The 27,232-nt window shown below is 44.8% G+C and overlaps 2 protein-coding genes and 1 long non-coding RNA gene across 11 annotated transcripts; 1 reads left to right on the top strand and 2 right to left on the bottom strand.

Annotated features, from left to right (window-relative positions):
• Nucleotides 1-1,072: 1,072 nt before the first annotated feature.
• Nucleotides 1,073-7,484, bottom strand: LOC310691038 (serine/threonine-protein kinase SBK1-like). Of its 2 annotated transcripts, XM_083470632.1 has the most exons (4): nt 7,254-7,484; nt 5,715-5,879; nt 4,168-4,370; nt 1,073-2,581 (listed from the first exon to the last, which is right to left on the bottom strand). In XM_083470632.1, the coding sequence occupies exons 2-4, from the start codon at nt 5,875-5,877 to the stop codon at nt 1,988-1,990; spliced, it is 960 nt and encodes a 319-aa protein (XP_083326758.1). In that variant the 5' UTR covers nt 5,878-5,879; nt 7,254-7,484; the 3' UTR covers nt 1,073-1,987. The 2 variants fall into 2 exon arrangements, with proteins under 2 accessions (XP_083326758.1, XP_083326759.1); XM_083470633.1 differs by lacking the exons at nt 5,715-5,879; nt 7,254-7,484 and adding an exon at nt 5,262-5,373 and having other exon boundaries at nt 4,168-5,033.
• On the top strand, nt 5,460-18,831 carry LOC310691120. Its single transcript, XR_014518334.1, has 5 exons — nt 5,460-5,600; nt 6,894-6,950; nt 10,373-10,492; nt 17,183-17,344; nt 17,580-18,831. It is a non-coding gene; the product is annotated as an uncharacterized lncRNA (long non-coding RNA).
• Nucleotides 18,286-26,971, bottom strand: LOC310691005 (uncharacterized protein). 8 transcript variants are annotated; one of them, XM_083470579.1, is made up of 8 exons: nt 26,831-26,971; nt 26,419-26,570; nt 25,835-25,894; nt 25,268-25,367; nt 24,942-25,079; nt 23,519-24,451; nt 21,556-21,682; nt 18,286-20,823 (listed from the first exon to the last, which is right to left on the bottom strand). In XM_083470579.1, the coding sequence occupies exons 6-8, from the start codon at nt 24,227-24,229 to the stop codon at nt 19,781-19,783; spliced, it is 1,881 nt and encodes a 626-aa protein (XP_083326705.1). In that variant the 5' UTR covers nt 24,230-24,451; nt 24,942-25,079; nt 25,268-25,367; nt 25,835-25,894; nt 26,419-26,570; nt 26,831-26,971; the 3' UTR covers nt 18,286-19,780. The 8 variants fall into 8 exon arrangements, with proteins under 8 accessions (XP_083326705.1, XP_083326706.1, XP_083326702.1 ...); XM_083470580.1 differs by having other exon boundaries at nt 25,835-25,891; XM_083470576.1 differs by having other exon boundaries at nt 25,835-26,570.
• Nucleotides 26,972-27,232: the final 261 nt, after the last annotated feature.

Genomic DNA, 27,232 nt, shown 5'->3' with positions numbered 1-27,232 from the left:
AACGTTTATTGAATATATGGGAAACAATTGTGTACAGCTGAAAATGCTGGCAGCATTAAGATAAATTCAGCAGTGTAAATAAGCTTTGATGGATGCAATAATGGAATACTGAACGGGATAGGTTTTTTTGTAAGATATGCAGGGATTTATGTAAATGTACATATTTATGATATGTAAAATGAACCACGGAAAGAGAAGGGAAGTCACTGATATCTTAAGGATATAAAAATAAGTATCTTAAATTGTAAAACAGAAAATTTAACAAAAATTATATACAAAAAACCAAAATGTATTTGTAAAGGGTGATTGTTTGAAAGGGCTATGCAATCTTCCTCAAAGCCTTGTGACCCCAAATGGAGGCTCTCTCTCCTTTAGAGAATCAACAAAGAGAAAGCATAGGGTGGGATGAGAGTATTTTTCTCCCACCCACCCGCTGTGTCTGTTGTCAGCTGTGGGTTATATTTAGCAGGTGCGTGAGAGGACGCCGGGGCCAAGCCAAATTGGCCGCTTGATAATCATTTCCGGTTACAGCTGCTTTTGGATGTTCATGTTTCGAAGCCTATGGAGCCTCATGCGACACACGGCTCAAGAAGCCAGGAAGCCTTTGGGGTGCAGAGCAAGAGCGCATCCCCCATACGCCTGCTCTCAGAAGAGCAGCTATGTTGGCAAGGGCTCGTCCTGCCTGGCAATTGGCATTGGTGAGCATGGGTATCATTAAGACTGCCTTAGGAAATGTCTGTCCTGAAGCAATGCAGAAGCCAGTTGCCCAGGCTGGTGGGCACACCTATCAATGGCGTGTATTGATTCAAATGTACCCATCATATCTTTGGCTGTCAGTTTCTAACTCTAATTCTGCACTCCCCAGTTCCCAAGCAGTGGGAGGTCAGAGTCAACTATTACAGCAGCTTTTCCCAGCCTGGTGCCCATCAGGTGTTTTGGACTACAACCCCCATTAGCCCTAGCTGGCTGAGACTCATGGAACTTGTAGTCCAAAGCAGCTGGAGGTCACCATTGCAGGCTGCGTTACAGGATGTGTTTCTTTGCAAAATGAGAGCACCGACTATATGCAATGTTTTCATAATATAATCTCTTTATTTACAAATGTACAAGTTGAATGGGTATTACAGCAGCATATAAACAAGCATATAGGCAGGCAATACTACTACTACTAATGCTTTTAATTAGATGTCACCTATCTATCTGGGTTGCCCCAGCCGCTCTGTGTGGCTTTCCAGCAAAACATTGCTAGACCCACAGCAACATCAATTCTAGACCTCCAACTGCCAGTCAAAGATCAAATTGCTTCTTACATCTCTTCTGCCTCACTCTCTCTCTCCATTGGATATGACTTGTCAAGAGACAGTCCATCCATGGTTCCATCCATGGTGGCTGGAAAGAGCACAAAGAGCAGCGTTAACTGCTCATCAATGTCCACTGTCACATCAACAGACTTTGTGGTCACCATGATTGACAACCATACAGAAGTCTCGAAAATCTGACCATTGTTGTTGGCCCCTCATTCCCAATCCAGTCACACATAATTTTTGTCCACCCCCAGTTCGTCTAATTCAGGGTGAGTGACAGACACCAAGGTTTCATTGCCTTTTAGATGTAAGTCTATTTGGTTCCTTTCCATTCAATGTAGTGGCCGGTTATTGACCCAGGAGGGACTGAAATCAAGTCTTTTGAATCTCTGATCCAGGATCAGGACTGGAGAGCGACCCTCCTAAGATGAAAATCACATATGTGGGAGAGGAATGATTCCCTAAAGTTTTTCCTGCCCTGCCCTCTGGCAGCTTGCTCTGTTTTCTGAGGATAACAGTCTTTTTTTTCTGTTTCCCTAGCTGACTGTGCTTTTTCTTTGCCCTCAGGAACAATGAGGTGTTTTGGTTTGGTGATGTGCATGGTGTCTTTGGTCCCTCAACAGCTAAGGCTAGGTTTGGAATTGGTGCCACCCCTCCCTGCTTCACACATATGGCCTAGATTATTAGCAGCGCCGGCTGGTGCTAAGAAGATCTCTGCTAGGCCGAACACAGCTCTGGGCCTCTGGGAGCAACCAAGGCACTTTGATATAATTCATCACCTCCTTGGCTGGGCTACGCTGAGCCGCATTGGGCATCAACAGTCCCCGCAGCATCTCCAATGCCTGGGGAGTAAAACGCCCCCAATGGGGTGGACGTGGGGAAAAGCGGGGGCTGCGATGCCAGCAGACAAAGCTGCGGTAGTACTGGTCAGTGGGTACAGCTGTGAGCCAGGGGAAGTAGCCGGTTAGCACGCAGAAGAGCAGCACTCCCAGGGACCATGTGTCAAGGCTGGGCTGGGCCTCCAAACGAGCTTTGGGGCCCAGCGTGCTCAACTCGGGGGCTGTGTATGGCAGGCTCTCTGGCAAAGCCTCAATGGCCCGGCCTCGCGGGCAACTCAGCCCAAAGTCGGTCAGCTTGATGCGGCGGCACTCGGGGTCACACAGCAGCACGTTCTCTGGCTTGACGTCGCGGTGCACCAGCCCCTTCGTTTCCATGTATTCAAGGGCACTGGCAAGCTGCAGGGCGCAGCGCTTGACCCGCTGCTCAGGCACACCAACCTGGAGGAAGAAAGGGAGAGTTGAAAGTCACGTTTGCAGCTACACAAATTCCCTGAAGGTAGAGAGAAACACCTCCAAGCTCCATTCCTCAGTTCTCTGGTAGGGCTGGGCGCTAACTGGTTTTCAACATCATGATATATCACCAGCTAAATATTGTGATATACCAATATATCATAATGTCTGAAATAAGGATGAAACTATGTAGAAATAAAGAGTAGGGCTGAGGGATACCTGGTTTTCAACGTGATATCTCACAGTGTCTGAAATGTATGTAGAGGCATTGGCTGGCATCATGGGTTTTCCCACATCGTGATTTTTGCCTAGCACACAAACACATCATGTTTCACAATATATTTTCAGGTCAAAAATTATGGAACTAATATCACAATATATATTCAAACTGGTTTTGGATGATATATTGCCCAACCCCATTCTCTAGTGTGTTCAAGCAGGGAGAGATTATATTGTAGGAAGTCTTAGGGCAGTTATATGCCCTGAGTGCTCACTGGAAGGACAGATCCTGAAGCTGAGGCTCTAATACTTTGGCCACATCATGAGAAGAGAAGACTCCCTGGAAAAGACCCTGATGTTGGGAAAGATTGAGGGCACAAGAAGAAGGGGACGATAGAGGACGAGATGGTTGGACAGTGTTCTCGAAGCTACCAGCATGAGTTTGACCAAACTGCGGGAGGCAGTGGAAGACAGAAGTGCCTGGCGTGCTCTGGTCCATGGGGTCACGAAGAGTCGGACACGACTAAATGACTGAACAACAACAACAATGCTTGGGGTCTTCTTTTGAGGTTCATGATTGATCCCCTTTGCATTAACAACTTCCATTCAGCTCAGATGAGTGGATGCACTCTATCTAGTCTTTTGAAGCACTCGCTCTCAGGCAGCTTTCCAGAAAGCAACTTGAAAAGGAGCCGATGAGGAAGAAAATAGTGCATATGCACTTGTAAGGCTGGCTGTATCCTGTGTTTCTGTGATCATGTGTTGTAAGTATTGCGTTTGGTGTCACATAAAAAAAAAAGCATGCAGGGAAGCTTTTAAAATATGTTTCTAATTTCTCAAGCATGAAGAGTAGTTAGAAAGCTCAACTGTACCTTTGACTAAAAAGCTAACTTGATTAAACAAGCAGAAGACTTTTTTAAAAATGCAAAAAATACAAGTGTTTATAAAAACTACATATGGTGAGTACCATATCCGAAGAAGCTTTGTCCCGTCTCATGCAGGAGGAATGCCTCTTATTAAAAGATGTTTTCTGCTGAAAACTAAAGACAGCATGCTTCTCGCTTCAGAGATATTGTTTTGACCTATATGCAGATTTAACCAACAGAGTAATCTGCTGCAACTCATAGGCAATCTTATTACTGCAGGTGGTCCTGGCAGTGAAAACCAGCTTGGTACTATTCCATGATTTGAAATGACTTGGGAGTAGCGGGGAAAGGAGCATACAAGCAAAGAAACTCCATTCTCTCACATCTTTCTCCCCCACCATAACTTTTTGAAAAGCATGGAATGGGGTGGGAAGCTGCCAACTACAGAAGGCATAAGTGGTCTGTGTCCATGCCTGGTGAGTTTGTTACCTGTGGCACCATGAGCGAGAAGAGGTCCCTGGCCAAAGCCAACTCCTGTGCAAAGACGTAGTGTTTGGGGGTCTGGAAAGCAATCCCAAGGGCAGTGGCAATGCAGGGATGAGCCCCCAAAGTCAGCGCAATGCAGTATTCATTCACGAAATCTAGCAATTCTGTAGCCTTCTTGTGTACGAATTTCAGTGCCATGGGTGTTCCTGCAAGAGAGAAGATAAGGGGTTCCTCCAGATGACCAGTTTATTAAACATTCATCCTGATTTGCTGACACAAAGCTTACACGGAGGTTAGACTATGTCTGATCTTTACGTATTAAGCATTTGTGCTGATTTGTTTGCAGGGCTGTTATAGGACAATGAGCAATTACTCTGCATTCATCTTGATTTGCTTATGGAGTCCTTATCAGCCTTCCCATTAACTGTTCTTTTATTCTACACTCTCCAATGTTCTTCCCTGCCACTTTCTTAGTGGGAAAAAGTCTGTTTCTTATTTAAAGTGGATTTATAGTGCTAGGGCAACAGAGTGCTTCAGTCCACCTAAATGTGCCAAACTAAATTTATGAAATGTGCTTGGATCCCTCCCACAAAACAATGGCAATCAGGAGGCAGCCAAGAGACCCTTGGCCCCTGAAAGAGGAGAAAATATAAAGGATTTGAGTGCCCCCCAAGGACATTCCACATCAAACAAGCTAGTCTCACATTTTGCTCTTGTGGTGCAAAAGCGAACACAATTCTTTTCAACAAAACAATAATATGCTATCGATTTAAATGATGCTACTTTAGATCCAGTATAACTTATTTCAACCAGAGAATTAAACCATGACTTCATTTCCCATTGATTTTAGAAGGATCTACAGAGCAATCCTATATACAGTGGTACCTCGGGTTAAGTACTTAATTCTTTCCGAAGGTCCATTCTTAACCTGAAACTGTTCTTAACCTGAAGCACCACTTTAGCTAATGGGGCCTCCTGCTGCCGCCGTGCCGCCAGAGCATGATTTCTGTTCTTATCCTGAAGCAAAGTTCTTAACTTGAAGCACTATTTCTGGGTTAGCGGAGTCTTTAACCTGAAGCGTATGTAACCCGAGGTACCACTGTATGTCTACTCAGTACCAGAAATAAATCCCAATGATGTAAGCAAGTACAGGAATAGAGTATAATTGCAACTATAGTTAGGGTCCATCCCAATACTTGAAAATCAAAGAGATGTTGGTATTTGTTCTTTTTCAGGAGACAGACAGATCTACATTTCTTCAGAGTAGAATGCAAGCTTCCCAGAGCTAGGAACGGATGAGTTCTGTTCTCCTCAGAAAGGATCCTGTTAACTCTCTTTAGATGGAGTCTCCACTCTCACCCCAGAAATCTATTCAACTGACACTTTCTAACGGCCACTTCACCAACAATCTAGAAGAACCTTCTCAACCCCTTCAAGTAGAATAACAAGGACTAATTTACACACATATCTTACACCTAAGTTCTCTCATAGGTTCAGTGATCTGTTTTGTAGCCTTCTCTGCCTCTCCATCCTCTTGGGTTCTGACCTACCTTGGCGTTGGTGGACTGCCATCAGCACATGCCCATAGGAGCCACTGCCAAGCTCTCGGAGGACAGTGTAACTCGTAGCCACCTCCACCTGGGGCAGGTTCTGAGAAGTCAACAACACCATCTCTTCAAGTCGTTTTGCGATGTCTCCAGAGACAAGCTTCATGGCTGTTCAGGAGGAGAGACAGAAGAGACTTGGAGTAAATGCAAAAAGACCACTCACCAACTGCCAATGTACCCTTCTGCATGTACACTTTTTTGTGGGTGCCAGGTGACTAAAATGCATAGCAGGAACTGGGATGGGGTCACCCTTCTGCATTGAAGGCAAAAGGCCCAATAAGAAAGATATACTTGGAGAGGCAATGTTCCTGTGCCTTCCGAAATAAACAGTAGATCTAGGAATAGCCATTTCCATGAAACAGACTGTGCAAAACTCTCATGAAACTGGACCATACTGCATAACGCAGGGGGAAAAGCAACACTATAAAGACTGCACAATTGCCCATTCACCTTGATAGGTTCAGACAGCGCAAGGCAACCGTAATTATGTTATCTCACTACTGCAGATGGTTCCTTCCTTCCTATGGAAAGTGGGGTCATTTGTTACCCAACATGATGTTTTCCCTCTCCACACTTCCTTGCTCCTGCTACGCCTTGGTCATTCCGAAACAGCATGTATTGCCATGTGAGAGCAATGATTCCATTTTTTGGCACGGAATCAGAAATGATGACACCAGAGTGTTTACATAACCAGACACCCCAGGTATTGGGCTTTGCATCAGCTGCCTCTGAAGGACAGCCAGATGCTGCCCAACTCTGGTGGAACAAGTCACAAAATGAGACTCAGTGCAGAGTCCTGTGCCAGATGAGGGATGATTGCAAAAAGGTTTATGATGCTGGAGTTCTGACTTGGAGAGTGTAAAGAAAGGAGCACCTCTAACAGTGTGCAGAGTGCTTTTGTTCACAGAGCAACTACAACCAATGCTCACATATTTGGGATCTGGGGGAAACACCTAGGGGGCAGAGAGTTTGATTAACAGGCAGCTGTGTTTCAGTCTTAATACCTCTTATGTTAGACGAAACTGAGGACTGGGATGGCGGGGGTGGGGAATAACTTAAGGATGTTTTAGCTTCACACAACACAAAAGCATTCCTATAATCAGGGCTTTTTTCCCTCTTCAGCTGGAACTCACCAGAATTCAGTTCCAACACCTTTCGAGAACAAGGGAGACATTCATGGTGAGTTCCAGCACCTCATTTTCTAGAAAAATAGCAGTGCCTATAAAAAATACATTTTTCTGCAAGTGGCTCTATATGTCTTCCTCCCTTGGTGCAGGGTATAAAGCAAGAGAAAGATACTTAGGTTGCAATCTCATGCATAGGAGTAAGTCTTGAATTCAGTGGAACATGCTTCTGATTATACAGTCAAATGCACTTCCTAGCCTGTCAGTTTTGCACCTGAATTACAGTTACAGGAATTGCAAACAGCACTCTAAACCTTTAGGCTTACCTACCTGCCAGGCCTGTAAGACACACACTTACCTGCCACAATGGCGCTGGGACACTTGTGCTTCTTCCTTTCAGAGTGTTTTGTTGACTGACTTGCTGTCTGTCTGTCTGTTTGGGACCTGCCACGTGGAGATCCTCATAGAGCCTTTTATAGCAGCCACTTCCCATCTGGTTCAGTCCAGTTGCATAAATAGGGAAGGCGGCCAAGCCACCCCCTCTCATCTCTTCTCTGCCCCAAAAGGTCAGGGCTCTGGAGTCCAGGCAGTTCCATGGGGCAGGATTAGCAGCCACTTAACAAGGTTATTTTTACCTACGCTTGCCCAGCTGCTGCTACGCATATGTCTATGTGTCCCAGATGTTCCTGGAAAGAAGTGCTTCTCTCTTCTCACTCTTCAAAGGCCCGGTGGTGGCTGAGCTTTGATGAGACAAAGTGTATCAGGCCAGAGAAGAAAGGCCACTGTGCCCTTAGAGATCCATCTTTTCATAACTTGCCAGGCAGCTGGTCGCTGCCCCAGCCTCAACCTACAACCCATTCCAGAGCACATCAAACCAAATAATAATTATTGGTGACAAGCACTAAGCCTGAGAGATAATATATAACTTACTAGGGGCTGTGCACCAGCTCACTCTGCTCACTAACTCCCAGCATTCCTCCCACACCAAACCCCTAGAGCTTCCCTTCCCTTGCTTTGCACTTGCCCAACCCCATTTCCAAAGCCACTTTTCAATTCTGCAGTCTCGTTTTGTACCCATTTTCCCCTTCACCTCCATGCCCATGCCTCTTCCCTTCTTCCTTTTGTGCACACCCCCCCTGCACAAAAACCACCCTGCATCTACCTTCTCCCACCCATTGCAACTACAGTGGTACCTCGGGTTACATATGCTTCAGGTTACAGGCTCCGCTAACCCAGAAATAGTACCTCGGGTTAAGAACTTTGCTTCAGGATGAGAACAGAAATTGTGCTCCAGCGGCGCGGCAGCAGCAGGAGGCCCCATTAGCTAAAGTGGTGCTTCAGGTTAAGAACAGTTTCAGGTTAAGAATGGACCTCCGGAACGAATTAAGTACTTAACCTGAGGTACCACTGTACTAAACACCCTTTTCTCTTCCACCTATTTATGAAGCCACCTTCCTTTCCTGTTCTGCAGACCCCTTCATGCCCCTGTTTCCATCTTCAGACCCAATCACATGCATCCTGCTCTTTCCTTTTTTTGCAACCTGCTTTGCACCCTCATTCATTATTTTTTCTCGACCCTCCTTACTTGCCTCAACTCTCCCTTGCACATAGAGAGCTCTCATTTCCACACCTTCCAGAGTTGTGCAGTCCCATTTGTGTGCATGCACACAGGCTCACACACACGCAATTACCTTTGCCCCCATTCCCTAGCTCTTCCTGCTTTTTTTAAGTCTGCCTTGCGCACAGACCACCCTCAATTTCCATGCCTCCTCCTCCTCCTCTCATATTCTGCAACTCCCTTTGGGCATCCCACCCCATGCTGATATAAGTCACTGAATCTTTAAGATGATTAGAATAGAATGAATAGAATCTTAGTTAAGAGCAATCCTGTCAGTTAGCTTATTCAGTTAGAAAATGTTAAGTCCAGTTGATGGATGTTGGACATATATGGGTGTTTGCTTGTTGACAAAGTATCTGTTCTAAATTACTACACTGAAGCTGGAACTTCATGCTGAAGACAACACATGATACCAGAAGTGAAATATATGATTATGGGATTGTACTATGGAATATTTGAGAGCTGTGGAATAGAAGAAGTAGAAATTTAAAACAGCCTTCCAATCTTTCAAGGTCTCTTTCATCTTGTTGCAAGCCCTCAAAGGCTATTAAAAACTCCTAGGTCTGAGACCAATAAAACTCAGGAGCCAGGAGGAGATAAAGAGTCCATTGATTTATTACTTTCCAAGCAATAGGTTACAGCCGGATCGTTCCGCAAAAGCTACAACCGTGACTCCGCGGCCTGGGGGGGATATAAGTTTTTACAGAAAACATTTCAATTTTCTCCAATCATATGCATAGAAACATTTTCCGATTACCTCATTCTAGTTGTTGGATACATTTCATGTTAGTGCGCTTGCGCAAGCTTAGCATAAGCACCAGCTGTTTTGCTCTCATATATATGGCCTCCATATAGAAACATTGTGTTACATTTTTATAGCAAAATCAATTGTGCTTTGTTGAACCTACGCGTATAGCTGCGTATGTTCTGTGATAAAAAATGTTAGCTTCTTCTCTTCCCATGGGAAAGGGTGCTTGCATAACAAAAGCTTTTTTGGCAGTTTCTAAGCTTTTTCTTGGCATTTTCTTAAAGCTACAGGCTTCTATGAGTTCCTTTTCCTTTTCCCAGTGAGATTGGGGCTCCTCCCACAATCTCACTGTACTTAAATAATGCAAAAGATTGAGAAAAGCAGGGATGGAGAGACACTGAGGCTTAAAAACTAAAACCAAAAAACTAACACAGCAGAGTCTTTCGCAACTCCCTTCTTGCTCAAACCTTGTTTTAAACTGCCATCTCTTTCCCTCAGTATCACCCTTGCTTGCTCTACTCAAGCCTCTGCCATTTAGTATTGCCATTTCCCCCTCCATTTCTTCCTGCTTTATTCAAACTCCTGTTGTGCTCGGTGTTTCTCCACTCTCACTTTAGTCAAACCTCTGCCATTGTTTCAAGCCACCATTTCCCCCCTCTCAGTTTCCATCCCTTCCTGCTCCCATGCCATGGCCATTAGTGTTGTACAACCTGCCTTCATTTTTGCTCCTCTATCCCTCCCTGGCTTTGTGCAAATCCAGGGGTGTCGTGTGACACTACAAATCATCCAATGGGGGCTTCAGAAATACATTCTTACATTTTTATAATATTGAGGCACAAGGAGGAAGAAAAATGGATTGCTATCACCAATTGTTTGTGAATCAGAAACATCTAAGGATCATCAAAAGAATCCTGATCTGCCCATTTCTGTTTCATATTATTGACACAAGGGTCCCACTTTCCAAGCACAATGCATTCCCAGGAAATTGTTCATTAGGCAAGTGGTTTGCTTAATGAGCTGACAATTTCCATTCTTTCCTATAGTAACATTTCTATTTTGTGATTTGTCCAATATCCTTCCTCACTCCCTCCATGGTTTCTTTCTGAAACAGCTGCAGCCAACCATCAAATGAGAGACAAAGGGAAAGCTGATTTGTCTGATCTCTTCCCACTTCCTCCCTGCCTGGTTTAAGCCTGAAAATGGCTGCCACTGACCAGCAAAGCACAAACAAGTAAGCGATTCAGCTGTTTGGGTATCTGAATTGGTGGTGTGTATGGTAAGGTTTGGGTACTAATGCCTTGTGTTCGGATAAGTGAATTTTCGCATAGCAAGCATTCAGAAAGTGAGACCTGCACGTAATTTGATTCGGTGTTGGTCATTCTGTATTTTATGATTTTATTTACTACCTTGATATTTTTTCTGAGTTGGTGGTTTATAACTATTGTTATGTTATGTTATGTTATGTTATGTTATGTTATGTTATGTTATGTTATGTTATGTTATGTTATGTTATGTTATGTTTGTTATGTGTTATGTTATGTTATGTTATGTTATGTTATGTTATGTTATGTTATGTTATGTTATGTTATGTTATTATATTATATTATATTATATTATATTTTTGGTATATGAATATATACCAATATTATATACCAAAAAACATCACCCAATTTCTTCACATTTCTCACTTCCGCAAGGCATGGGAAGTTCTAAGGTAGCTTTGACAAAGATAGTTTCCACTAGAGGACAACATATTGCAATATCTATTTCTTCACAGGCTGAACATGCAAGCAAGATGTTTTAATGTTCTTGTGCATTTTAATTATGTTTATAGTTGTAAACCACTTACGGGCATTTGGGCATATAAATGGTATATAAAATAAATAAGAATGCAGTCACAAAGGCTGGCAACGCTAGCCCCAAAGAAGCACTGTTTTTGCCAGCCTAGTACTTTTTAGCAGTGCTGCTTTCCCCTGGCTAAATTCAAATTGCACAAAGTGTTCCTTTCCAGCTCCACACAAGTCATCTGGGTGTGACACATTCCATAAGATTGGAATAGCCATTGCCCATCAAATACCAGGCCATACAAAAACCTAGACAGTTAAGGGCTACTTTGCGTAGTGAAGAATAAGGCTGGTGATGTTATATGGCAACTATGCAGTTGCTTTTCACACAATATATCTGCACAAATATATCCCATCAAGGTCTACCTACTAGCATGGATGGCAGGAGTGCCAACTTGAATAAAATATTGGGAGAGGGGTCAGGTAAGCCATGCCCAGCATAATTGATCACAAAAGACAGTGCATACACACCATTTGAATGGCAATGCCCATCAACTCTGGGGGGCCCAGCCCCCTCAAATATTTTATTAGGGAGGCCAAAGACCTCTTGGCCCCTGGGAGTTTGCTCCTGTGGTTAATGGGAAACATGGAGATAGTGTTCAACTGAAAACATTCATGTGTAGATGAACATGCACAAAAGCTCATGCAGAAAAATTGGATCCGTGTGACTGATGTGTACATCAACACTTTGATGCGTACACAGCCACTGTTAAGCAATTTTGAGGATGAACCCTGAAAGCTTAGAATTGAGTACCCCTTCTCACCAGATCTATTTACCTGATGTGCATCAACAGGAAGCCTTCTGCAAAAGGGCCTGCTGATATGTATATTTTCCCTGAACAGATTTTTGTCCTGACCTTTGCTTATTCCTTGGCAGCCTTTGCCTAGCGTGTGGCTTGCCCTTTGCCAGTGGTGGCTTACTGATGTACAAATGCAATAAACTCCCTCTGGGGAAGGGCTGGGGGGGCTTACACAGGCAGGTGGGCAGTGCGCTGTTTGTTTGGTCTGGGTTTCCATAGAGAGTCACTCGCTGAAATTCTTTAGTGCTCTTGGAGAGAAGGGGGCAAAGAGAGGAGCAGAGGAAAAGTTCTCCTGGTGTGCAGAGCTCAGCTTTTTCAGCAGGCACTACTGCCTGTCTGGGAGCATAATGCTAGAAAAAGGCAAGTACCAGTAATTTCTCCTCCTTAGTGGGGCTTGTCAGATGTGCTGTCAGGGCAGGATTTGGGGGCAGAAGTCCAGAGCCCTGCTCAGAAACAGCTCCCTCATATGCAGCAGGACAGGCTTACGAGCATTCAAAGAACATTATCTTACCCCTCACGAGGCAATTTGGAGTAAGTGAAGTAAAACACATTGCCATCAACAGAGCATTCTCCCCCTCCCATCCATAATACCATTAAGTAATGGTGTTATGGAAACTAATGGAAGGAAAGTACAACAGTTGCTTCAGGGGGCAGATTCAAGAGGGAATTGGAAATTTTACCCCTCCAGTGCCAACTTCAGTATGTAAAATTACGCATGAAAGGGACGTCATTCACATATCAAGGCTGTTGATGCTGCTGCTGTTTTTACAGTAAAAGCTTGGAGGAGAAATCCATTGAACCCAGGTAGGGATCCAATGGCCCTCTAAATCAGGCTTCCTCAACCTTGGCCCTCCAGATGTTTTTGGCCTACAACTCCCATGATCCCTAGCTAGCAGGACCGGTGGTCAGGGATGCTGGGAATTGTAGTCTCAAAACATCTGGAGGGCTGAGGTTGAGGAAGCCTGCTCTAAATGTTGTTGGGCTCCATGTCCCATCAGACCAAGCGATTATGGCCAGTGGTCAGGAGGGATGATGGGAGCCATAGTCCAACAAACACCCCACAGACTGAGCACCAGCCATCCGTGCACTAAACCTTTCCCCCTCTTGCATCTTAGCACCTCAAAGTCAGTTGTTCCAGGTGTTTTCTCCCTTTCTTCAGTTAATGGAGGTGGGAAAGGGAGCAAAGTGCCTGAAACAACCAACAGTGGAAAGGTAATATGCAGGAAGAGAGAAATTTAGCTCCTCTCTCCCAGTGGGGGGCTTTTTTTTCAGCTGGAATTTGCTGGGATTCAGTTCTGGCACCTCTCAGATGGGTGCCATTGCCATTCTAAGAGAATGAGGCAGGTGTTAATGGTGAGTTTCAGCACCTCTTTTTCTAGAAAAGTAGGACTGAACCCCCTCCCCACCTGCACCACTTTACATGTGAACAAGCAAGACACCTAAAAACCCCCCACAACGGTCTACCACATCACAATCCAGTGTGTATGTTTGGGTCTTGCCCAAAGTATGGAAAATAGGGTTCTTTTTTGTTATTTGACGAAGCGTCTTGGTGGGCAGTGTATAACATCTTCCTAACCGAATTGAAGACTTTCCTGAGCTCTGAGCTGCACCTTAGGGTGTGAGCCTTGTCAGAAACCTCCCAGATTGATACCACCGTGCCTAATTAATCAGGAGGTTTATAACTCCATTTGATTAATATTGCCTCACCTCTTCCATCTTTGATGTGGGTTACTTAAACTCACCCAGGTTGGTCACCGACCTGTGAACTATCCAGGCCAGTCATCTCTGGGGCCTGCAGCCATGGCAACCCCCTCCCTATAAACACTTTTGCTCCTTTAGAGTCAAGATTGTTCCATTGCCATAGCCAAAGATCCCGGGGGGGGGGGTCCATGGTGGGTCAGGAACTGGACCCTTTATGATGCCCATTGTTCCATTCCATGACTGATCCTCCTTAACCGTCAGTCTTGCTGCCCTGGAGCCCAACCAGCTGGCGGGTGGCACATTCCTGCCTAATGAACCTCTAGGCAACAGCTGCAGACTTGGGCGCTGTTTACCTTGGCAAGGGTGCTTTCTGTTGGTCATTATCCTGGCACAGTAATGAGGGGATCAACACTCAGCTGGTATTTTGAGCTGGAGTTTTAGAGTCATGTATAGACCAAGATAAACCAGTGACTTTATGTGGCACGTTGTGAGTTGTTGATGATGATGATGATGATGATTTTGCTAAAACCACCACTGTGTTCACAATGTGCTCTAGCCTCTGCTTCTAGCAATAGTTATTCAGAGCATGAGATCCCAGTTTGAATTTCAGGTCAATCAGAACTTGCTGTGTGGCCTCAGACAGGGCTCAGACTCTCAGGCCCCCCTCATCTGCACTGTTGGGATTAAAAATACTGGCTGACCTCACAGTATTGTATTACTGGAATCTGAGCACTTGTAGCATTTCTAGGAAAACACTAAAGTATCCTTAGTGCTTGACCGTATTGAAAATGAAACCACTGTTTAGTGGTTACGTATACAAAAACATGGATAACATAAAGTGAAACAAGCTTCCAAAGGAGATCTGTCATTAGGAACACGGTTATAACATTAAAAACTTATCTACGTAGTCAGGCATCTGGTTATCACAGAGGCCTATGGGAAGCCTGCAAGAAGAACCTCATTGGCTGTTTTTGGAGGCTGAAGCTGTGACTATATATGCATACATTAGCTATACAAACACACTGAGCCTACCAAAGCTGAAAAATTTAATTATTTCCTTACTGTGTAATAATTTAATTTACTTTAGGATTCAGAATTAATGTTCTGTTTTTATTTTTCTACATTTTCATATCAACTTTCCCTCAAGTAATATTTCTAGAAAAAGGTTCTTAGGTGTATGTGGTCTCCCCCTTTCCCATTTTTATCCTCACAAGAAACCTGTGAGGTAAATTTATTATGCTGAAAAGTGGTGACCGGACATCACAACAATAAAGGAATTTGAACACAGATTTCTCCTAAGTCCTATTGCTATTGCCCACATCATACTTGCTTTCCAGTTTCTCTCTCCTTTCTTAGGTGCTTTCAAGATGGTCAAAAAGCAGGTTATAAATGTAAATCATAATGGGTTTGCTAAAATTCTCCTGAATGCCCCCACAGCAGCAGCAGCAACAACAACAACAACAACAACAACAACAACAACAACAACAGTGGAAAGTCCTTCACACATTCTTGGCCAACTATGCAACAAGTCAGCTTTGATGTTTGAAGGGTCTGCAACTGCTGCACCACCTAAGAAACTGACTAGGCAGCTGCTGCAACTGTCAGGTGCACCAAAAGGAAAAACAGAAAATTACTCTCACACATACAGTATAGAGTGCTATGTACCAGTTCTGTGGCTCCCCAAGCTGGCAATGCAGAGAACTACAGCCATTTCCTAAAGTGGGGTTTAAAGGAAAATTCACCTATAGCCTAGTCCTGCTCATATTTCCTCAGACGTGAGTCCCACTGAATTTAATTACTTTTACTTTCAAGTCAATGAGCACAGAATTGCAGCTTCCTATTGCCTTTTTTCACAGGATACAGTACTTAAAATCTCTTCTTCGGCGACCACTTGTAGCTGAGTAAGATTGTCTTCCATGAACACGCTCTTAACAGTGAGTTTGTAAGTGACTGTGGAGGCCAATTCTGAATCCACACGTTCTTCCACAATTGGGACATAGGTTTCCGGGCGGGAGTTGGTGAAGGTCATGGTGAGGGTTTGCCAAGCGTGCCTTCCTTTTAGCTTGTTTCTCCCTTTCATCCTGAGTTTGAGTGTCTTCAAAGCCCATGACACCTTTGGTAAAGGCTGTTCTCCAACTGGAGTGCTCACATGTCAGTGTCTCTCAATTGCCAGTGTTCATACTACATTTTTGAAGATTTGCTTGAGGAGAGTCTTTAAACCTCTTTTGTTGACCACCAGCATTACACTTTCCATTTTTAAGTTCGGAATAGAGCAGTTTCTTTGGAAGACGATAATCAGGCATGTGCACAACGTGACCAGTCCAACGAAGTTGATGTTACAGAATCATTGCTTCGACATTGGTGATCTTTGCTTCTTCTAGTACACTGTTATTAGTTTGCCTGTCTTCCCAAGTGATGTGTAGAATTTTTTGGAGACACCATTGATGGAATCTTTCCAGGAGTTGGAGATGGCATTTATAAGTGGTCCACGTTTCAGAAGCACAGTAAGGTTGGTAGTACAATAGCTTTGTAAACAAGCATTTTGGTTTCCCTGCGAATATCCTGGTCCTCAAACACTTTGCACTTCAATCAGGAGAAACCTGCACTCACAGAGCTCAGACAATGCTGGATTTCGGCATCAATGTCAGCCCTTGTGGAAAGATAACTGCCCAGGTAGGAGAAATGATCGACACTTTTCAATGTTACACCATTGAGTTGGATTTGTGGTGCTGCAGAGGGGTTGTTTGTGCTTGTTGGTGCAGCACTTTGGTTTTTTTGGATGTTGAGCGATAGGCCAAGCTTTTTGTAAGCTTCTGTGAAGCTATTTAGGATGGTTTGGAGGTCATCCACTGAGTATGCACACACTACGTTGTCATCAGCATACTGAAGCTCTATGACGGAACACAGAGAGAAACATGAGAAATGCTTCCTTTATGGGTAGTTGGGTGTGAAGTTTTGCTTTTCTTTGCACATGAGTGTAAATAGGGATGAAGAGAGCCACCACAAAAGGAATCCTCCTCATCAGGCAAGTTGTACTTTAATAAAATCATAGCACAGAAATGCAGGAAGCTATTTTTGTGTGTTTCCCCTAACAAAGATACTTAACTGTTCCCAGTATTTTCCCCGATGTATTGTTTAGATTTCACATAATTGCTAGGCAATTCAACCCTACCTCATTCTGTATTTCAGCTTGGCCTGCATCTTTCCCTCACATCAAACCCTAGAACTGCAAAGTGATATTCCCCTCTTCCTTTCCCAGCTGCTTACAAAGCATTTTTATAGATAACTTTGTACACAGGTACACAGGTGGGTAGCCACTTCCTTGGACTTGCATAAGAACTGTTTCAGACCAAGGCATCAGCTCATCTGAAAGAAGGTATACATTCCCAGAACCAGCCCCTATCTCCACTAATAATTTTTAACAGGAATAGAAACCCCATCCTCTGGCCTGGAAGCTGGATCAGAGCAGATGCTGAGGGCAAGCAAAGGATGCCTATCATGGTCTGCCTTGAATAACCTTCCTCTGAAACACTTGATTCGCACCCGCTCCAATCTAAACATATTTTGTCCTTATAGGATTTGCACTGTGGATAATTTCTGATCTTCTCAATGCCCCATTGTAGCGTGTGTGTAAAAGGAATTTGCAGAAATGGAATGCTGGAGTTGCAATATGAGATCAAGGCAGTACTGGGGGGCCAGCAGGACCATCCCTTCCACCATCTATGAAATGATGATCTGGTTGGCACAATCTGTATTTGCATTGCCTTTTGCAGTCATTGCACCAGTCTCCATGGAATCAATGGGAAGCCACAAGGCTAGAAAGCGGGGGTGGGGGGGTGGGGGGGCAGGTTTCTCATCATGGCTCCTAGCTTCCTAAGAGAAAGCTTGTATCAATGCTTTCTTTAGTCTCCACTTTCTATCTCAACCAAATGGCTAGATTCCATTCTTACCATGTTCCATATTCACCCACAAGTTTTATAGATGCAGCCACAACATGGAAGGCTACCAGTGGACTGGATTTTCCAAGCATATCCTTATCTGAGGACCAAAGCGGTCAACAAAAAGCATGGATGAGATTCATGGCTTTTCTTTCAACAGTGCTTCCCTCTCCACCCTCACAAAACAGGTTCCCTTCTAGCCTTGGAGGTAAATATGAGGACAGGATGGAGGCTGAGAGAGAACAAGGAAGAATAGTGACAGAACATGTGTTTGGTACACCTGAAGGCTCCTATTCAACCTCCAGATTTAGAGCGTTCCTCAAGCATTGCAGTCAATGACAAAACCCAACAAGAGTTGAAATATAAGTACTTAGATCAGGGGTAACCAACATGGTGCCCTCCAGCTCCCATCAGCCCCAGCCAACATGGCCAGGGATGAGTTGGTGTCCAGCATCTGGGGGGCACAACATTGGCTACCCCTGGCTTACACGGTCAAGTTCAGCAAGTGGCAGAGTCATTCATTCTTCAGACCAGGGTGCTCTCTTGAAAATTACATGCTACTTGAGAAGAGAAAAAGGCCTGTCGGTTGTGATTCCCCCTCCAAACTTGGCTTTTGACAGCACAAGAGAGTTCCAAGTATCTGTCTTTAAGAGGAAAGGCTCTCATTGAGAAAGACCATAGAAAAGACACAATGCAGGTGCTGCAGTAATGGCACACACACAAAATAAATAAATCTGGGGCTCCTCCAGGTGACGTGTTTATTGAGTATTCATCATGATTTGTTTCCACAAGACTTACAGGGAGGTTAGACTATGCCCAATCCTTATTCAGCATTCATTTTGATTCGTTTGCAGGGTGGTTATACAACAATGAGCACTCATCCTGAATTCATCCTGATTTGCTTTCACAGCAGGTATACACCTTCCCATTCATCATTCGTTCATACTCCTCTTTTCAGTGCATTTCCCCATCACCTTTCTAAATGCAAACAGTCTGTTGGGGGTTTTTTTTGGCAGGGGATGCACGAAGAAGTAAATATTTAATACACACTTGAACCCCTCCTGCAAAATACTGACACCTTGGAGAAGACCTTAATTCTATTCTGACCTCTCCAAGCTAAAACCTATGAAGATGGATCGAGAAAGCAAGCATGTCCTGTTCTCGAGCTCTGACTCTGCCATGCCTCAATGGGAGACCTTGGACAAACCATTCTGTCTCAGGAAGAGTTTCTTATCTGGAAAACAGGAACCACAGCAATTTACATAACAAGTAAAGATCACAATTCTGTGAAGGTGCCATATCTCTGTTTTCTTCTTGTTTACTTCTGCTAAAAGTGTGATGAGAAAATAGGGAGGGAGGGGAATGTGAGCTGGTACAATGTAGTATATGCAGAGAGCCAGCCACCTTTTGGAGTGCCCCGATCCACTATTCCAGATCCACTATGGACTCCCTCAATGGCCTTGGGCATGAGGCTTTGTCTATTTCAGTGGGTATGATAATGACCCACCTGAGGGTTGTTGATTTAGACTGTAAGGCCCTTTGTTACATTCAAAGAAATAAATAAAATAAGAAGTTCCATCTAAGCTGGAGGAAAAGATTTGCCTGAAATCAACAACTGAGCAGCAATTGAGATGGTGTGGCATTCCTCATAATATTAAGAAGGCAAGAGGGGATGGTCGAGGGACAAAATGGTGCTAACAAAAGAAGATGCTCATCTTAGTACCAGAAAATCTATGCTGAAAGAGTTGACTCAGATCATTCAACCCCTTTGATCTCTATATTTCCAATTCTTTAAGGAGAAATCCATTCTCCCCAACACTAAAGTATCTTCATCATGCCTATAACATATTGTTTATTTCATCCAAATGTCTGCACAACACTGGAACACTGCAGAAGGTAGCTTCCGAATCCAACAGCTTCCATTTCCAGCATGCATGTGTGTCTTCATGCATGCCTGTCTTTTTAATTTTAATTTATTTTGTGGATGGGGGACACAATTCTACTGGAAGATCCTCTTTTAACAAGGCTTTATAAACTATTGCATCCGTTTCCTTGGGAGGAACAGAGAGAGGCAGTAGATAAAGTAACAGGGGAAACTGGGATGCTGGAATTAAATGTCTTCCCTCATCTTTCTTTCTTTTTTCTTTTTTTTTAAAAAAATCCAGTTTTATACTTTCAATTGCTTGGATATAAACCCAAAAGCAGGAAAGGCTTTGCTTTGCTTCATGTTAACAGATTATGAATTCACTATTGGATGAAGTCTCTGGTGCTTGACGAGCGTTTGTCTCTGCCGGAACCTCCTCCCACATTCGGTGCAACGGTACGGCTTCTCTCCCGTATGGATTCTCTGGTGAATGATGAGGTCGGCCAGCCGAACGAACCTCCTCTCACACTCGTCACAGGGATAAGGCTTCTCCCCTGTGTGGATTTTCTGGTGTCTGGTGAGAGATGAGAGCTGGTTGAATCTTTTCCCGCACTCCTCACAGCTGTGGGGCCTCTCACCTGAATGGGTCCGTCGGTGCCTGTGGAGATGAGAGAGCTGGTTGAACCTCCTGCCACACTCATCACAGGTGTGGGGCCTTTCTTCTGAGTGGGTCCTCTGGTGCCTGGTTAGAGCAGATGAGGCGATGAATCTTTTCCCACATTCAGGGCAGCCATAAGGTCTTTGTCCCATGTGGATTCTCTTGTGTACTGTAAGAGCCGAGAGGTGGCTAAAACATTTTTGGCAATAGGTGCAGCGGTAGGGCCTTTCTCCCGTGTGGATTCTCTGGTGGCTGATAAGATGCGCTCGCTGGCTAAAGGTTTCGCCACACTCTGTACAGGCGTGGGGCTTCTCTCCTGTGTGAATTCTCTGGTGTCTTGTGAGATGCGAGAACTGGTTAAACCTTGCCCCGCACTCGGCACAACGGAAGGGTTTCTCACCCGTGTGGATGTGCTGGTGCTTGGCCAAGTCCGACGGGCAGTTGAAGCGCTTCCCACATGCGGCACAAGGGTGGGGTTTCTCCCCAGTATGGATTCTCTGGTGTCTGGTGAGGTGTGACATCTGAATGAAGCTTTTTGGGCACTGGGCACAGTGGTAAGGTTTCTCCCCTGAATGAGTTTTCAAATGTTTGGCTAGGCCCGACGGGCGGGTGAATCTTTTCCCACACTGAGCACAGGCATGAGGTCGGTCTTTCCTGTGGATACCGCCATGAGCTCGGAGTTCCTCCTCTCCCCTAAACCTTTTCCCACAGTCCGGACACTGGAAATACTGTCCAGCTCTTCCCAAAAACTTGGCACCTGTCGAGTGGGAAAGAAGAGCCAGATACAATGCTGTGACTAGGTAGACACAAACACACATACACACTCTGTGTTGAACCCTAACAAAAAATTATGTACTCCAAAGAATTCTGCACTGTACTCAAGATGCTACAATACAAAATGTTGACAAATTATCAAACATCCACAAAATCTAACATTCAGAAATTCCTGCATGTAACTAGACTTAAATCAAGTTTAGATTGACAGACCACAACACAACTTGCACAGAGTAATTTCAGTTAGAGACTTCCCAGCTCACATTTTAGCTACAAGCATCAGTTCACCACATATGGATCCAACTGTATTATGTTAAGCATGTGGTTTGCCCTTAAATGCAGGATTTTTCTTTCACAAAGACCCACTGAGCTTCCCCCCACCTCTATGCCAATCCAGATGCATACTCTGGTGTGTTGGGTAGGTAAGTACCAACCCAGACCCTGTCGTCATCATCTGAGGCCCTTTTTCGTATGCTTACTTCATGAGAGGTCTGTAGGGTGGCAAGATGAGAATGGGCCTTTTCTGTGGTGGCTCCCACCACAGAATGGGTCAAACATAATCAGTTTCCTGCAAGAACATCTGCAGATGAACTGTCATCATTCTTTCCATCACCTTGATAGCAGTTAATGAGCATGGGCCACATTCAGACCAACACACCCTTAATGAAATGAAGACTGGAGGGGAAATAATGTAGGGAATGGTGTGGTTCCTTACCGGGGGAGCTGGCATTCCCATTGTCCTGCTGCCTGACTTCCTTATAGGTTTGCCTTTGCCTAGTATTGCCCAGAGGCCGATGAGCTTCAGAGCAATTTGCAGGCCCTTCTTGGGCTGTTCCCGATACCTGTAACAACAGCAACAATCACACTGGAAGTGAAGAAGGAATATTGGGCCTACACGGGCTGATATCCTCTGTGGTATCAAGAGAGAAACAAACAATGGGATGGTGGTGAGAAGCAATAAACTCACAAAAGTGAAGCCTGACACAACCATTTGAAGCTCATTCCAAGCCAGCCAGCCAGAAATCACTTTTCTGCCTTGTCCTGGCCACTGTCCAGATCAGAAGTGGGGAGCAACTCCCAGCATCCTTGACCCTTGATCTTTGCTGGCTACAGCTGATGAGAATTGGAGTCCAACAACATCTGCAGAGCTTACAGCTTTCCCTCCCTTAGCCAACTTCATAAACTTCTTCATGAAGTTCTGTTGAGACCCCTGCTGGATCTCTTTGCTGCTGCCTTCTCACAACAGACCAGAACAAAAGACTTTTGAAGGCTTGGGAGATAGCAGGTGAGTGGTTGCTGGGCAACTGTGGATGCACTTCCATAACTGTTGTAGACTTGCTAAGAAACTGCAAAGTTCTCTACAGCTTCAGGATTGTTCCATAAGACAGAAGTTCTCAAGTATCTTCTTCTCCCCACCCCCACCACTCAAAAATGGCAGTGTCTTGATGGACCACTTAATAAACCTTTGTCCTACAAATCAAACCCCCCACATATCATATATATGACAATAAGCACAGACTTGCTTTTTTGTGTGAACAAATTCTGTGATGTTAGGTGTAAAGTTTGGTCTGCTTTAAGTCTCAGGCTAGCTCCAGTATTTATCCTGCTTCTGTGTTTGGACTTGATGGTGGCCTGGCAACAGAGAAGAGCCCTTTTAAACTGGTAAATTGTTGGGGGGAGGAATTATAGACTGCACCAGACTGAACTATGAAAATCATGGGCCCTAAATTAGGGTTTAATTAGGCTGTTTGATAACCCAGTCCAGGTGAAAATGGTCTTAATCGCCATCATTAGAAAAAACATTAGTCAAATGCAGAGCTAAGTACATATACTGTTCTCTGTTCCACAGACTTTTTGCAGACTACTTGAATGCAGCTTGAATGCAGACCACAGTTTGAAAACTTTGGCCATAAAAACAAGGAAGCAGCATTTCTCTCAGCTGAAGCAGGAAAATGACCCCTCTAACCGAAGTATATTCTGTGATTAGATCAGCCATCTGTTGTCAGTGTTAGGGCTCAGCCTTATAATATGCCTCCGAGTATGTACAGGGTGCATTTTACTCACTGCAAGGCAGCGTTAGAAACTCAGGCACCAAATGGCTCCTTAAGCCAGAGTTACAAAATAGAATGCAAAATCAGAATGCCTGGTTGCCATTCTTGGGCCAGATGGCTTGAAAGTTGTCTTTTTCAATATGACTTTTTGGTTTCTGAAATTCCTTCTGGCTGTGCAGATAAAATGTAACAGATAGAATTCTACAGGATATGTTGCTAGTGTGTGAAAACAGTCACGATCCAAGGATCCGCAGGCAAACACCTTCAGATGGTGGAGGTGCCATCCTGGTGCCCAGGCACCTTCACTTGGTCACAAGTGGCTAATTTTGAACGCTGCTGCAAGGTAGTCACAGCAAGCTGTCAAGTTAGCGGAGAGGCCTTCCAGGTGAGAGGTCATAACTCTCAGCCATAGGTCACAGTGCCCTCACTATCCTCTACTACTGCAGGCCAACTTTGACAGGAGATGAAACCACCCACCCGCCAATCCTAAGACACCATAGTCGCATGATTGACACATGTCAAAGTTTTAAGGAAGCAGTGCTTCGTTAAAACTCAACAACCCGAAAAATTCCAATTCGGTCCTCCAACCCCCATCCCTTTAAGACCACCATGAATAAATGACCTCACCTGTTGTCCCCGCTTCCCCCCCTCCTGCTGCCTCAGAAGGAAACCCTCTGCCAGGGCCACCGCCTGGGCGCAGGTCTCTGGTCCGCGCTCTCGGACTCGAATCTGGATTTCCTTCGGCAGAATCGTCAAGAACTGCTCCAGGATCAGCAGCTCCAGGATCTGCTCCTTCGTCCGGCTCTCCGGCTCCAGCCAGCGATGGCACAGCTCCCGCAACCGGCTGCAGGCTTCCCGGGGCCCCTCAGTCTCCTGGTAGCGGAATTGGCGGAAGTGCTGGCGCTGGGCCTCCACGTTCACAAAGTCCTCCCGCAGGATGGCAACTTTTACCTTCCCATAGTCTCCTCTTTCTCGGGTTTCTAGGCTATTGAAGGCCTGCTGTGCTTCCCCGGCAAGATTCGGCACAAGTTTGGCCATGCCCTCTCCTCGTGGCCACTGACAAGCATCAACCACCCGCTCAAATGTAGACAGGTCATCCCAAGGTGGCAACTCTGGCAGCTGGGAAGTTGCCCAACCTGAGTGAGAGGACTGTACCGTTTTGAGGATTTCTTGCCACTGGGCTTCTCCATGAGGGCGCATTCCCTCCTGTCTGTCAACCCTACCATGGTGCGGTGTGGCCCACCTCAGAAATTCACTGATTGCCCCAGCCTGGACAGCCCGAGGAGACTTGCCTACCCCTTCCCCCAGTTCAGGATGTCTTGGGTTTGGCTCCTCCATTCTTCCCTCTGGTTGCTCTCAAAGGCAGTTAGAGCTGTAGTGTTATTGCTTCCCTTCAACTGCAGCCATTTTGTCTCCTTGGCATTGGCCTTGACGCTGCTCTCAGCTCCTCAACTCCCATGCCCAAATTGGCAGGACTGTGCTCAACAGAACAGGGCTTATCATCAACAGTGCTACTCCCATCAAGAGCACAGCAAAATTCCCATCTAAGGCGCTAAGAACCTGTGAAGAGAGGGAAAGAGAACCCAGACATTTATACACATAGTGAGCTCACAGCTATCCACTGACTTCATGCCTCGCTCCTAGCCATTGGCTGAGCTGCTGTGATATCACAGAATAAGGGCTAGGAATGGAATGTTGAAAAATCAGTGCCGTTGCTCTGAAGTAAATGGAAGGCAGCTGTGTCTGGAAGGGGCAAAAATGTCACACAGGGACTAGAAATAGGAGGGATTAAACACTGCAAGAGCCTGGGGAGATGGTCGACGGAGAAATCAGAATGGTTGGTATAATCTTAGAGAGAAGACATAGATTACTGAGAGACCCTACATTTCAAACACTGATTTGAAATAAGCAGGATTCATAAAGAAATGCGGGTTTCTGGAACCAGTGCAATTTTATTTTATTTTTGGTTAGTTATTGTTGCTTGTGCTATTCTGGTGTGAGCAGATGGGCAAAGAGCTATTTAAGGCACTCAGGCCTTAATCTTGATCACCTTTCATTCTGACTTCTGTGCATCTTCTGCCATTGTTCACATACTTTCAGATCTATCTTCACAGCTGATCTTCAGGATGCTGGATCTGCATCTGGTACCCTAATCTCCACTTGAGCAATGGGGCAGCAGAACACACAGCTACAAAGACAACCAGTGATTACCTGCTTGTAACTCAGCAAAGTGTTCTGTTCTCCCACTGCTCATTGCAAGTGGACCATTCACACAAGCAATTCTTTGTGCAGACAAAGTACAAACCATCTCTCAGTCTCAAGGTGGGCTAACACACATGCATGAGCATCTCTTAGGGCAATCCTATAAACACTAACCTGGGATAAGTCTCACTGAACTCAGTGAGGCTTGCTTCTTGGTAGTCATGCATATGATGTTTTATTCTGTTTTTAATCTGTTGGGAGCCGCCCAGAGTTGCTGGGGAATAAATAATAGATGATGATGATTTGTTAATGACTTACAACCCACAGGTGAAGTACTTGATACAAAATCTCTGTTTGCACTATTCTGATTAGGGAAGGCTATTTTATGCATTAGAAAGCACTGCTGGGCACTAAACACATCCTCGGTTATCCTCATCTGCAAAACGGGAACAAGTGTACTCTTATCTCACAAGGCTGTTGTGACAGAGAACAAGCTAAAGACTGCAAAGCACTTCATAAAATAGCTCCAGCAAGGTTTGTTGAAGGATTATCAGTACCAGCTAGTCCCTCGTGGATTTGCATCCCATGTTTTGAGCTGATGATCATCGCTCCACTGAAAGAATGACCCTGCCTTATAGCAGAAGCCACATCTTCCCTGTCAGTCAAATAAAGCAGACGCCCGCAACTTCCAGACATCTCGCAAACTGCAATTCTCCGCGAGCAGAATTCCCATCGACTCACCTCTGCTGCTTTGCCCAGCTTGGGGGCTTCTACTGTCTCGATCTGCTGCTTTTGCTGCTGCTGGGAAGAAGGGGGGGGGGGACCCAAGAGCTGACTGTGAGAGAGAGGAAGCTCCGTACCTTATTCCTTCCCCCTGTCTCTAAAGATATGGAGGGGCTCTAGGACCCAGAAAGATCAACCTATTTAACCCTTCATAAGCTGGTCTAGGAGAAACGCCTTGCTGCAAGCTCAGAGACACCAAGTTAAGAAGGCAGTGGATGTGCCCATTTTGTAGACCAGATCGCAATCCCTTTTGTCAATATTGTCTCTTTTCTCTTAGTGCTCAAAACAGTGTCTAATTGATGATGCAGGCTCCATAAACCGACCTCGAGAATACCACCAGGGACGCTTATAATGCAATCCTACGAGTATATATTCACCCTGACTTCAGTGGGGCTTACTCCTAAGTAAAATTGCACAGGCTTTCCCCCCTATGCCTTAATGGCTTTGACTACGCGAATAAACCCCTGCCTGGCCTCTGTGCAAGTCCACTCTCAGATTCTATCTTCGATCTGTAAAATGGAATCAAATAACAGGCTGCCTACCTTACAAAGTTGTGCTGAATAGTGAGCTACCTTGCAGGATGTGGTCATGTTTGGAATACTACTTACGGTTCTAGTCATCCAACCTAAAAACAGGATATTGTAGAGCTGGCAAAAGGGAGGGTGGGGGGGGGGAATAATGTAGTAAAGGGCAACTTACCGTATTTTTTGCTCTATAAGACTCACTTTTTCCCTCCTAAAAAATAAGGGGAAATGTGTGTGCGTCTTATGGAGCGAATGCAGGCTGTGCAGCTATCCCAGAAGCCAGAACAGCAAGAGGGATTGCTGCTTTCGCTACACAGCAATCCCTCTTGCTGTTCTGGCTTCTGAGATTCAGAATATTTTTTTCTTGTTTTCCTCCTCCAAAAACTAGGTGAGTCTTGTGGTCTGGTGCGTCTTACAGAGCGAAAAATACGGTAAATGATTGCAGGGTGGGAATATCCTCCCAAGAAGAGGAGGTTAAAGCTTGAAGGGTTTTTTTCTCCTTTAGCTGGAAACCAATGAAAATTCATTTTTAAAATAAAAATAAAAGGGGTGATGCGGAGGCATAATAGAGGTTTCTGAAATTCTATATGGTGAGAAAAGAAAATGGATTGAAAGACTGTTTTCTCCCCCTCTGATAATATCAGAACATTGGGTTCGGAGAGATGAATTTGGGTACATTCAGGTCACGCAAAAGTACTTCCTCACAATTACACAAAATGTAGCCACAAGTATAGACACATTTATAAAAGGTTTGGACGAATCTGCAGAGGATTTGCCAGTTAGTGACTGTTAGGCATGATAGTTGAATGGAATCTCTCATAGGCAGTTGGTC

Source organism: Podarcis liolepis (genome assembly GCF_965112155.1).
Source record: "Podarcis liolepis genome assembly, chromosome: 13".
Lineage (NCBI taxonomy): Eukaryota > Metazoa > Chordata > Lepidosauria > Squamata > Lacertidae > Podarcis > Podarcis liolepis.
The sequence above is the reverse complement of the archived record's forward strand: the minus strand, read 5'-3'. Positions and strand labels throughout refer to the sequence as shown.

Bases quoted from the DNA above. Each gene is read 5' to 3' on its own strand.
- LOC310691038 (XM_083470632.1), bottom strand. From the start codon at position 5,877: ATGAAGCTTGTCTCTGGAGACATCGCAAAACGACTTGAAGAGATGGTG. The intron at 4,371-5,714 runs GTAGGTCAGAAC...TCTCTCTTGCAG, and splicing joins GGCAGTCCACCAACGCCAAG to GAACACCCATGGCACTGAAA. The intron at 2,582-4,167 runs GTAACAAACTCA...TTCTTCCTCCAG, and splicing joins TCTCGCTCATGGTGCCACAG to GTTGGTGTGCCTGAGCAGCG.
- LOC310691005 (XM_083470576.1), bottom strand. From the start codon at position 24,229: ATGGAGGAGCCAAACCCAAGACATCCTGAACTGGGGGAAGGGGTAGGC. The intron at 21,683-23,518 runs GTGAGGTCATTT...CTGTTGTTACAG, and splicing joins GGGGGAAGCGGGGACAACAG to GTATCGGGAACAGCCCAAGA. The intron at 20,824-21,555 runs GTAAGGAACCAC...CCCACTCGACAG, and splicing joins TGGGAATGCCAGCTCCCCCG to GTGCCAAGTTTTTGGGAAGA.